The following is a 13566-nucleotide window of genomic DNA, read 5'->3' as shown; positions in this document are numbered from 1 at the left end:
GTTATTAGGTTAGAAAGTGGGGCATTAATAGACACAAATTTTGGTTATGGTCACCAGTTAGTTCCGATTGATCTTAGGAAGTTATATTCGAAAATAAGGTCGATTTTCAATCGAAATTGGAGGCTTCCAATAAAAGAGCTCTGCGAAACTTACCCATGACAAAAGTGGACAATAACATCCTATGAAAATAAAACGCCATGACTGTTCTATTGCAAAATTCAGTAGGCACTATAATTTTAAATTACAATAAATGATTCGAGAAAGCTTTCACCAGGATTTCTTAGATAAAAATCCGCTGAAAGTTTTCTGTAAAGATGACTGATTGATTCCATCAGAAGGTGTCGGAAAAAATAGGGAAAAAGAATATGAATTTTATGCACCCCCGTGAAACAGTTCGAGCCTAAAGCCTCTGCTAATCAAATTACTATGTGCAATCTTTAGTCTATAGTCTATAGTCTATAGACTGCCCAACTTTTGAAGGATAACGCACCCTATTCGGTTCGGTAAATATCAATTTTCGTTGCTCGAAGTCGAGTAAACTCGGTCAACTCCAAAATACATGAAAAATCGATTTTGTACTTTTCGAACAGACACTTTCAGTTCATGACCAATCGTTAAATTTGTAAAATTTCGAAAGTTTTAAGTTGAAAAAATTGAACTTTTCTCCTTATTTTTCCTTAATTTCAACTAACGATTTCCTTATTTCTCCTTATTTTTGTGCTAAAACCTCCTTAATTCCTTAATAAGGAGTCCGAAATTAGAGTGAGAGGCCTGCTCTATTTTCATTGTTACAGCGTAAACGGTAAGTAACAAGGGTGTACGCTAATGGCTTGATTTACACTTACCAAAAAAGTACTCTATGAGAGACAAAATTGAGTTTTTTCCTGTGATTTCCAGTGATAGAAATGAATTTTGAGAGAAAATTGTGTACTAAACGGTGACAGATTCATCAGCGAAGGCAAATCGGAGAACTTTCATCCGATTCGTGCTTTAAAGCACCAAACACGGTCACTTCATTTTGGTCTCCGTTTACAAATGCAAATGCGCAGAGACAGACCAAAACGGAGTGACTGCTTTTCGTGCTTTAATTAATCCGCATTCACTCCGTTTACTCATCGCCGGATTTACAATGGAAAGCCAGAGAGCAGTTTTCATTGCTTTTTTGATTTCCACTTAGCAAAAGAGCACTCCGTGTGAGAGACATAAAATTGAATATTTTCAATTTTTCCTTTGTTTATTTGACAGCTCGCTCTCTCACGAAGTACTTTTTGTGAGTGGAATAAACCATACTTAAGTGGAGTAATGTGTGAATTAGGCTTCAACTTGATCAGGCCTCTCACACCTCCTTATTTCCTTATTTTTCCTTATTTTTATAAAAACATTATTCCTCCTTATTTTATTAAAAAAAATCCTTATTTTCCTTATTTTTCGCAAATTTCATCGACGGAAATCAAAATTAAGCAAAAAAAAATCGCTGCGCGGCAAAAATCACAAGTTTTATTATTTAACACAAAGAACTCTAATAAAAAGGTGGTGTCGTAGCTCATGATCGTTCCAACACGACTGATTTAACATTATATTTTTGTGGTTCCACGCCACCTCTCGGCTCGAGAGTCTCGAGTAGAACTATTTGATTTAACATATAAATCACCCTAATTGTCTCAGACATGCGTCCTTATTACAAAGCCTTATTTACACTTACTTCTTTCAAATTTATACTTTTATACTTTCACCAATTTATTATTTCGAAATTCGAACGGGATAACAAACAACAGCTTTTGCAGTTAACGAGATCAAAATCTAATCCAGCAAGTTTTTAAACTTGAGGGTGGGGTCAGTTTGACAGTTTCGAAAATTTCGTCATGAAAAATAGGACCAAAACACGTTTTCAATGCCTCGTTTGTTTTAAGCATAAAGCTAAGATTTGCTGAGAATCTAATTCAAGCCTTAAACGCGCTCAAAATATTCAAATTTGCAACGTGAGAAAAGTGAATTTTACGATACAACTTTACAAAAACGATACAGTCATAGGCAGTCACTTTTCAGCATAAATTTGCTTCAGCTGTTTTTCAGCTGATCTACACATACAATCAAAACTGGTTTTCCTTGTTCATACGGTTGAAGCTGCTACACGCACGCGCATGATAGTGGTAAAACCGTATAAAGACGTATAAACGGTTGTGATTGTTTGTATGGATCAGCTGAAAAACAGGTGAAGCTAATTTATGCTGAAAATTGACTGACTTTGACTGCATGTCAAAATAAACAATAATGCGTTTTATTTTAAAGTTGAGGCGGACTTCCGATGTTAATTGCTGTATCTTAGAATAATTTCGATTTTTATCGAAAAATTTCTCCTCATTTTTCCTTAATTTCAACTAACAATTCCTTATTTCTCCTTATTTTTGTGCTAAAACCTCCTTAATAAGTAGTCCAAATTTAGAGTGAGAGGTGTTGAGCATGCAATCTTTCAATTCTTTCTTTGTTCAAATTTCGACTTCTCTCTTATGCGAGAACCTTTTAAATTTTTGGAAAGTGAAGGACAAATAATACACTTTGCACAGAAAAATGCTCAAACGTTGCCTTATATGTTTAATAAACAGTCCTGCCACTTCACACGAGCAAATCCGGACATTTGCCTAGAAACGAGCTAGCGGGCGTGAAATTGTTGTGTGAAAATAGTTCGTCTGTCTCACGACAAACTAGCGTAGACTTTTAAAAACAATGAAATTCCATTGTGTTTTTGGGAGATACGAGGCGACAGTTTGTCACGAGATAGAAGAGTTGTACCAATAGCTCTTTTTGTCTGGGTCACCAAAAATCTGGTGGCGACACTGTTGATACAGACCAGTCGACGTAAAATCCAATGAAAGTAGATAAGTAGGTATGGCCCAGGGCCTATTATTTGGGAATTAATTCCCAAAATTCCCAAATATTCCCGAATATTCTCAAATATTCCCAAATATTCCCAAATATTCCCAAATATTCCCGAATATTCCCAAATATTCCCAAATATTCCCAAATATTCACAAATATTCACAAATATTCCCAAATATTCACAAAAATTTAAGACCAGGTAAATAAAATTTGAACGATTCAGTGGATATCATGCTTATAAAATTTGTGATACATAATAAAGTGTTTTAAGCCAGCGGCGTTGGAGGTACCCCAAAAAATGTATGTGTTACGGCACAGCCCTGCTACTAGCATGCACACTGAATTGACAAGTGTCAAATTTGGAGGCTTTAGTGATACGAGCTACCGCTTAGGATTATGTTTTAACTCATACAACAAAAACAAGTCATCTATCTGTATAACAGAAACGCAGTGCCTACTGTGATTTCATCGGCCTCATGGTTTGGGAATCAATATTGTTAATATTTGTGAATATTTGGGGATATTTGTGAATATTGGTGAATTTTGGGAATATTTGTGAATTTTGGGAATATTTGGGAATATTTGTGAATATTTGGGAATATTTGGAAATTTTGGGAATATTTGGGAATATTTGTGAATATTTGGGAATATTTTGGAATATTTGTGAATTTTGGGAATATTTGGGAAGTAGACGAGGTGTAAAAGTTTTAACGATAGAAAATACCTGCTGTAATGCCACTGGTTTATTTCTAAGTCATTTGTGAACATCGAAAATAAACTTCTGATGGATGAGATTAAATGTCAATGGTATTTAAAGTTTAAATTAAACACGATTTATAAAGCTTTATTGATAACAATACAAAATAGAAACCAAACATTTTGGGATAATATATTCAAAAGGAGTAATTATTTGGGAATTAATCACCAAATATTCACAAAAATTCTCAAATATTCCCAAATATTCACAAATATTCCCAAATATTCCCAAAATTCCCAAAATTCACAAATATTCCCAAAATTCCCAAATATTCCCAAATATTCCCAAATATTCCCAAATATTCCCAAATATTCCCAAAATTCACAAATATTCCCAAATATTCCCAAAATCGATTCCCAAATAATAGGCCCTGGTATGGCCAGTCCATACAAGTCGGAGCACATACGGATTTGCATGGCGCCACCTCAAACGAACTCATTTCTAGTGGAAATTTGCACTAGAAATGAGTTCGTTTGAGGTGGTGCCATGCAAATCCGTATGTGCTCCGGCTAGAACAAATTTGAACGTTTGGCCATACCTATCTATTTACTTTCATTGTGTGGCACATGTTTGCTATTAAAATACCACAGTGATTGACGTATGTCGCTGTCGGCAACAGTTGTCTGCAATATGGGATCGCAGATTCACTAAATGTGCTGGGCCCGAAAGTTATAGTTTACGAAATAACATTTATTCTCTACGGTTTCATTTTTACAATTATACATTAACAATCCGTCTTCTTGACGCATTCAACCATTGGTGGCTGTTTGCACGTACATTCGACACATTTATCTTCAAGTGAATTTAAACTTTGGCCGATATGCAGGTTGTGATCGCCATATTTACATGTTTTTTCAAGCATGACATCCAGATCAGCTCGTCCTTCGATTGGCATAACTTCATCCTTTTCCGATGCTGCAATAAAATTTGAATCAGTCAAGAACCAACACTTTCTTAGCGGTAATATTACGGCATCTGTAGTCGATTGGACAGCAGTCACTTGTGCCGAAGTAAACTGGTACGCATCCGCTCTGTAGCCGATAAAGGTTACGTAGTTCGATGCCACAGTCGACTTTTTTACAGTTCGGATTCGATTCAATGGGAACAGAGCTGTTGAAGTCTTTGGTGCACAGGCAAGTATGACACGATGAACTGTCGGGATACATTTTTTCACCTTCAGTGTAAGTCTTACCTTCCAACTCACATTTGCCTAGTTCGTTAATTTTATCGTCGCCTGAAAGATAGTGAGTCTAAGTATATGAGCCTATAAACTAGGGCAACCACTGCCTATCTTTCTGAGAATTTTTTTTTGAATTGTCCTCATTTTTATGATTTTCTCGAAAAAAAAAATTCTCAAAGATAGGCAGGGGGACAACACTAAATAGGTCCTTTGACTAAGTTAGTTAGAACCCTGGTGTATTACAATGGAATATCATTTACCACAAACTTTGTCGACATTACAGCATTTATCTAAACTATACTGGAAAACGCATCCCGGTTCAAGGAATCCGAAATTTTCTGGACAATCCACACTTGCACAGCGGAAAGATGGCTTCGTTCCGTCATATCTTTAGTTTAGTGTGCCACAATGAAACGTTTAAAGATCAATTCAAAATATACGAAATTCAAAGTTACCCTTCCGAGCAATGGCAAGCAATGCTGCACGGTGGAGAATCTGATTCCGAAACAGTATCACTTATGTTGTACGATCTTCCCTTATAGTGGCACTTATCTGCAGCCAGAGTATTCCAATCCGGGCAATTGAATCTGAAATTTGGTTTTCGTTTTGTTTTCATCGGTTAGAGACGAAATGGTCTACAAAGCAGAGCAAATGTTTAACCTTTCGAAACAGCAACCATTGTTATCTAATACACCAACACATCCCAGTTCTTCATATAACTTCGGAGTGGGTGGACATTTTCCACACTTTTTCTCATCACACAGCACTAATCCGAATAATGCACTCACTATCAACAGACGAATCATTTTTGTATTTGACTCGGCTTTTACTCAAATTTATAATAAATAAAACTGAACGACGGCACACTCAACCTTGTGTGTATTTGACTGACTGACTTAAAACGATAAATGGTTATGTATCCGCGATGGTTTCTTCTTTGTGACTAGTTATGTGTGAGATTTGACTGTTGCTTAAATATACAAAAAATTTACGTACGAAAAAGGTAGGGAAACGATAAATTTCTAGTGAATTTTCAGTGATATATATACGACGAACTGATGATGGTGTTTCCATTTGTGCATAATTTATACACAAAACTTTGCGATAACATTTTGTCAAACTGAAACGAATCGAATCTCTTTTTGTTATTCTTCCGATTGAGGATTTAGGTTGAAACTTTTGTTCGATTCACCGACTCAATGAACACAAAGCTTTATTACTAAAACATTCATTCATATGCACACTGCAGATGTATAACATTTTGTCAATTATTCGAGCGACCTCGTAAGTCAATCAATTTTACGTTTTTGTTTTGTCTATCATCCTCTCTTATAAATATGATTTATTGCATCGTTGCATCGCTGCTGAGCTGATGGTGATGTTACTCTCACAAAAGACCATGCATCTTTATATGCAAGCGGTCTATACAAGCAAAGGGATAGTTGGTTAGTCGAACTATTGTGTTGAAATAATTAGAAAGAGTGCCGTTGGGTGCAGGTGATGATTTAATTCAATATAAATAATGGTTCATGAAAGTGCAGACATTATGATTGTATAGTTGAGTACCAAAATTTGCGAACACATTCCCACTGCCAAGTCCCATGTACAACCTTTTGCAGACATCTCTTTCATATATTAACGATGAAAGATTCGATGAACTCTAGATAATGTCTTGTTGAATTAGAAGATCTTGTTAAAAAGACGTACAAAAGAGGGAAAAGATTTAAAGTTCAAATGTTTTTTTTAGAGAGTTACGTCCCGACTATCCGAAAATCAATTATTTTAAATGGAAAGACTCGTCTTATCAACAACGGTCTGGATTGGTATGCAACTTTCACTCTTGATGTGTAATACATTCAGGAGAAGATCATTACAGTTCATTGAACTACCAAAGTCGTTGCTGGTGTTCTATCTTCAGTGAATTTACGTTTTTGAATTATTATAAGAAAGGTAGATTGGAAAGTTTGTTCTCATTCGCCATAACCGCAGCAGAACAGATTTTTTCAACGGAAAATCGGCCTCTTTTCCTAAATATTTTGTGACGACGTAGCTTACAGAAACAACAATGGAAAATCTTGTCGCACCGTTCGACCATTCGCCCATTATTTACCTTTATTCGCCCGAGCCCTGTTCAACCATTTGCTCGTGTTGTTCCCACTCGGAATTTCTCATTTTTAATGGTACTTGATTGCCACTTCTAAAATAAGGGGCCAAATAACCTTTAAACGAGCCATCAGAACAGGCGGAGCGTTTGCTGCGACTGAGTTCCGTACGAACCCGTATATCTATTGCGTACGTGACCCTAGTGCGTCTGTCACCCTACTTTGACCGTAGACCTATTGCACCCGTAAACGTAGTTGAAGTCAAATTATTATGAAATGTGTACATCTTAGAAATTGCGCATAGCGCAATTACGAAGCCCCGTACGACGTTCCTTTCAAATGTAAAACAAATTTCAAGTTGACCTAAAATTTTAATTTATTGAGAGGCCTAAGGCCAAGTTACGGCCTTAGTCCAACGACCCAAATTTATTTTTTTTCCAACAGTATTCTATTTGGCCTTCGATTACCTTCCAAATGAAACAAAAATTAGGAAAATCGGATAAAATTTACTCGAGTTATATGCAAAACACACTTGGGGTCGTGGAGCGGCCTTAATCCAAGGACCCAAATTTAATTTTTTTTCAACAACATTCTATTCGGTGTTCAACTACCTTTTAAATGAAAAAAAAATTAGGAAAATCGGATGAAATTTACTTGAGTATATGCAAAATACACTTAGGGCCGAGTAGCGGCCTTAATCCAAGGACCCAAATTTAATTTTTTTTTCAACAACATTCTATTCGGTGTTCGATTACCTTTCAAATGAAACAAAATTTAGGAAAATCGGATCAAATTTACTCGAGTTATATGCAAAATACACTTAGGGCCGAGGAGCGGCCTCAGTCCAAGGACCCAAATTTCAAACATTTTTCTCACCACATTCTATTCGGTGTTCAATTACCTTTCATATAAGAGAAAAACTAGCAAAATTGGATGAGATTTAATCGATTTATATGCAAAATACACTTAGGGCCGAGGAGCGGCCACAGTCCAAGGACCCAAATTTCAAACATTTTTCTCACCACATTCTATTCGGTATTCAATTACCTTTCATATAAGACAAAAACTAGCAAAATTGGATGATATTTACTAGATCTATACGCAAAATACACTTAGGACCGATGAGCGGCCTCAGTCCAAGGACCCAAATTTAAAACGTTTTTCGCCACATTATATTCGGGCTTCGATTACCTTTCAAATGAAACAACGAGCCATCAGAACAGTCGGAGCGTTTGCTGCGACAGAGCCCCGTACAAACCCGTATATCTATTGCGTACGTGACCCTAGTGCGTCTGTCACCCTACTTTGACCGTAAGCCTATGCGCCGGTTAAAGTAGTTAAAGTAAAATTATTATGTAATGTGTACATCTTATAAATTGCGCATAGCGCAATTACGAAGCCCCGTACGACGTTCCTTTCAAATAAAACAAAAATTTCAAATAGCCCTAAAATTTTATTTTTTGAAGGGCCTAGTATCGGCCTCAGTCCGAGGACCCAAATTTTTTTTTTCAACTACATTCTATTCGGCCTTTGATTACCTTCCAAATGAAACAAAAAATACGAAAAACGGATGAAATTTGCTCGAGTTATATGTAAAATACACATAGGGCCTTAGTAGCGGCCTTAGTCCGAGGACCCAAATTTAATTTTTTTTCAACAACATTCTATTCGGCCTTTGATTACCTTCCAAATGAAACAAAAATTACGAAAAACGGATGAAATTTGCTCGAGTTATATGTAAAATACACATAGGGCCCTAGTAGCGGCCTTAGTCCGAGGACCCAAATTTAATTTTTTTTCAACAACATTCTATTCGGCCTTTGATTACCTTCCAAATGAAACAAAAATTACGAAAAACGGATGAAATTTACTTGAGTTCTATGTAAAATACACATAGGGCCCTAGTAGCTTTTCACTTCTAAGGCCCTAACTCACGGTCCACTCACCCGATTTTAAAAAACTTTTTTTTCCTGGATTGGTATTGACAATACCTATCATTTGCCGTGTCATTTACATTTCCATCGTTTATTTTGCCATAAATATCACCAAAAGACCTTAAATCACTTAGGTGGCCCTAACTCACGAAGGGCCGGCAAAACATTTTTGAAATCGGATTTGATTTACTCAAGATATCGACGTGACGGACAGACGGACAGACGGACAGACGGACAGACGGCTAAAATTTTTATTGCAGATTCGTCATCTATAAACATAGGCAAACACTTTGCCCTTACCGTCTGCTTCGAATTCCATCAATTACACACGGCATCGTAATCCTATAAGCCCCTTTGTACTTCGTACGGGGCTAAAAATTACGAAAAAAGGATGAAATTTACTCGAGTTATATGCAAAATACACTTAGGGCCGAGTAGCCTTTCACTTCTAGGGCCCTAACTCACGGTCCATTCACCCGATTTTAATAAATTTTTTTTTCCTGGATCGGTATCGATACCTATCTTTTGCCGTTTCATTTGCATTTCCATCGTTTTTTTTGCCGTAAATATCCCCAAAAGACCTTAACACGATTTCGTTAAATGCGGCCGCGAGTGAATTTTCAAAATGTAGTACTAGATTGGTTTTAAATTAAAGTATTCGTTGCTAAATTAACGATTAAAAATCAAAGCAAAGTTAAGAAAAAAAATGGCGGATGGAAGGCGTAGCTTGAAACGTAATTCTTTGAGTCAATCATTATTTGTGGATGTAGAGGATGTAGACTCGGATTCATTTCTTGAGGAAGATTCAGACTCTGAATTTAGTGAAGAAACTGAAGACGAACATTTATTGGAAGATGATGATCCTCTCTATGACGAACATTTACCGGAAGATACTCTTCGCATGTATGAGAACAGCGACCGTGTTGACTGTACAGATTTAGAGAAAAATTGGTCTTGTGATGTCAGGGACATTCGCCAATTTCCATTTGCCACTGATCCGGAAGGAACAATAACTATCGATATTACCAAAGATAGCAGTCCGAGGGATGTTTTCGACAACATACTTACTGGAGATATTATGGAAATGATTGTAAGTTCGACAAACGAATATGGAAGAGAATTGTTTGCGAAGCCAGTGCCAGTCACGAGAAAGAGTCCAAAAGTAAATTTCTGCCCCACGGATATCACGGAAATGCATAAATTTTTCGGATTATCGCTGCTTATGGCACAATGCAAGTTCCCAACAATCCGAAATGCTTTCTCGAAGCATCCACTATACTTTCATCCAATTTTTCCGGCAACAATGTCTGGAAGACGTTACCAAACGTTGCTTCGCACTTTCAATTGTCACACGCCATTTCATGAAGGGGAAAAGCAAGACAAATTGGTAAAAGTAAACCGCCTGGTAGATGCTCTTATTAAAAGTTTCAATGCTGCTTACATACCCAGCAGAGATTTGTCATTAGATGAGTCCCTCCTTTTATTTAGAGGAAGACTTAGCTTTCGTCAATTCATAAAAACCAAGGCAGCTAAGTATGGAATTAAGTTTTATGAGCTGACTACTGCTGACGGCTACGTTCTGAATATGATAATCTATCAAGGAAAAGATCCGAATTCGACAGAATCGGGCGGAAAAACTCAAAAAATAGTGGAAATACTGATGGAACCGTACCTTGATAGGGGCCATAATTTATTTATGGACAATTTTTACAACAGCCTGACCCTATCGAATTATTTGCTGTCAAAACAAACTCACATCACAGGTACGCTAAGAGCTGACCGTAAATACAATCCAAAAGAAGTTGTCACAGCAAAATTGAAGAAGGGCGAAATTATATGGCGAAGAAATGGTGAAGTATATGTGACTAAATGGAAGGACAAGCGCGATGTACTCTCTATTTCAACGGCACATCACCCTGAACTAGTATAAAAGTGAATTTGTAACTCGCTAACAACGATTCATTTTTGTCGACAATAGGTAGAAGCTGCAAATCGCTTTGGTGAAGTAAAAATGAAACCAAAAGATGTCGTCAATTACAACAAAAACATGGGTGGAGTAGATCGCCTGGATCAAATGACGGCATATTACAGTTCCCCTCGGAAAACCATCAGATGGTACAAGAAAGTGCTTTTTCATTTACTGGATATGGCCGTGTGGAACTCCTACTTTTTGTATAGAAAATATCATCCGGGGACGTCTTTCTTAGAGTTTAGGGACTCGCTGATCATATCGTTGGTAAGAAGATGTGCATCAGAACAAAACATAGGCTAACAATCTAATCTATTATAGATACAGTTGCCACACTCTGTTCAAGAAGGTAAACAGCTGATTCAGTTCATTCCATCATCCGGTCGTCCTATTTCCAGCATTTGTGTGCCTATTCCTAAAATTGTTGAACCAACAAGCCTTCACCTTATGGAGAAAATCCCTATTCCGGATAACTACAAGCCTACCCACTATCAACGATGCAAGAAATGTGTCGAGCAAAATATAAGAAAGGAAACTTGCTATCGATGCTCTAGCTGTCCCGGGAAACCTGCAATGTGTCCACCTTGTTTTCAAAAAAACCACGAGTAACTTCGATTGTAAACAAAGAGATTTTTAATTGTAAAAATGATCCTGGTACAAAATAAACGTTCCTGAAAACATCTAACTTTGAAGCGACTGCCAATAATTGTAAAAATAATCCTGGTACACAATAAACGTTCCTGTAAACATCTGTTTTTGGAGAGACTGCGAAGTTTCTTCACTAAATTTCAGCTGATGTCAAATTTTCGAAGGAGAGACAAAAAATTCATCACTCGGTGGTCCATTGTTTGTGGGTCTTGAAAATTCCTGTTCCACCGATATTGAACCGTGAATTTGAATCTTGATCTTTTCACAACTTACTTTACTTCGAAAAGCATAAATACGGGAATATGATTTAGTTTTGTAAATCAAGTCCATCGACTCCGATGAAATAACTAAAAAATTTTTGGGGAAATTTGTTTATCCCATGGCTTTTAGGCCATTTTGTTTTTTGACACTGACACTGTAGTGTGTCACTTATCGCAGCCATCGATAAGACGAAGCCGTAGGTATTTTTCGTCAAAGCTAGTACATTTTAGTATTTACTTCGTCGTGTTAAAGCACTTAGGCGGCCCTAACTCACGAAATATGCCCATCTTCGAACTTAGCCTCACTGTTTTGACTATCTTTCAGGGAAAAAAAAAAATTGAAATCGGATTTGATTTACTCAAGATATCGACGTGACGGACAGACAGACGGACAGACGGACAGTCAAAATTTTTATTGCGGATTCGTTATCTATGAACAATGTTCATTGAACATAGGCAAACACTTTGCCCTTACCGTCTGCTTCGAATTCCATCAATTACACACGGCATCGTAATCCTATAAGCCCCTTTGTACTTCGTACGGGGCTAAAAATCTCTTCTGGTCCTTTGTTTGCAGTGAGTTGATAGTAGATTACGTATATAAGAGAGAAAAGATGGAAAATAGATACGACAGCAATTGTGTCACCGAGCCCTTGGACATTTCATTTCTCCCATAATTACGTAATCCACTAATAACACCAGAACCGACAGAGAATTATTTCACTAAATTTTACTAAATCTGTTTATTTTTTTAGGGCTGCTCTAGCGTTTACTCTCTACGCAATGAACCTTACGACGGCCACAATTTTTTAACCGTTCGTGCTTTACATTTTTTCAATGTCCTTGTTTCTTAACGCGCCAGGACTGGCCCACTTTGTCCAGGGACTGACCCTTACCTGACCTGTTTTTTTTTTCGTGAAATGTAGTGAATTTAGTAACATATTTCTCAATATATTCGGTCCTGTGTCCATACGAGTTGAATGAGCTGTAAAGTCTTGAGTCAAAACTTTTGACTTCGAAGAATATGATAGCAAGCGTTTGCACACGGTCGTTTCATCTGTTATCGACTGCGACGACAATGGTTAGCAATCATCACTTTTAGTTAGTTGTAGTCTTTATAGTTAATTGTATGTTGAAACAAATGAATTAAGAGATTCAAAATACTTCTTGTACGTTTGATCAAAAGAAGTAACAGATTCGACAATTCTTCTGGTGATATTCTTGTCGCTTGTGAAAGATTAAGATGAATAATAAAATCCTATAATTTAATAATGTTTACACCACAGATTCGTCGATTGCATATATGCTAGTGATGTAGAGGTTTAAGTGAAAAAATTCCTCAATTTAAGGTAAGTAAAAGCCGATGTAAACATATAACTCAAACATTGTAACGAAATTTAGAAAAATAGGACCGATGATAGAACGCCGCTAATGTTTCATAAAATATTTCCGAAATGGTGTGAAGATATAAATCATAACGACTTTGCAAAAAATAACAAACCATAAACAAAATTAGTTTTAAACGACATTGTGTAATATCTTGCACCTTGTAAATGTTTAAGTACTTCATTATTCTCGTTTTTTTTTTGCGCAAAAAAACCCATATTACTCAGTACACCCGTTGTTTACTTTGTGTGCTTAATATCATTCGTATATTTTGACTTGATGGTTCTCTTTAAAATGAATTAATGCAAAAAATTAGCATCTTTCGCGCTAAACCCCTTCAAATATTGTCAATAAAATAATGATGTCAATTGTTCGCCCGCATATTTTAGAGAAATATTAAACAAAGACCAATAAAGTACAGAATGGAAAACAAACAGTTTGATAAGGAGGAGT

General features: G+C 36.6%; 1 protein-coding gene across 1 annotated transcript; it reads right to left on the bottom strand.

Moving 5' to 3' along the window:
• Positions 1-4307: 4307 nt before the first annotated feature.
• On the bottom strand, positions 4308-5782 carry LOC119082582. The gene is made up of 5 exons (XM_037192120.1): positions 5475-5782; positions 5270-5401; positions 5075-5202; positions 4605-4868; positions 4308-4549 (listed from the first exon to the last, which is right to left on the bottom strand). Exons 1-5 carry the CDS (start codon positions 5618-5620, stop codon positions 4359-4361), a joined length of 861 nt encoding a protein of 286 aa, XP_037048015.1. The 5' UTR covers positions 5621-5782; the 3' UTR covers positions 4308-4358.
• Positions 5783-13566: the final 7784 nt, after the last annotated feature.

The sequence above is a fragment of the Bradysia coprophila genome, unplaced genomic scaffold, assembly GCF_014529535.1.
Source record: "Bradysia coprophila strain Holo2 unplaced genomic scaffold, BU_Bcop_v1 contig_476, whole genome shotgun sequence".
NCBI classification, from domain to species: domain Eukaryota; kingdom Metazoa; phylum Arthropoda; class Insecta; order Diptera; family Sciaridae; genus Bradysia; species Bradysia coprophila.
The sequence above is the reverse complement of the archived record's forward strand: the minus strand, read 5'-3'. Positions and strand labels throughout refer to the sequence as shown.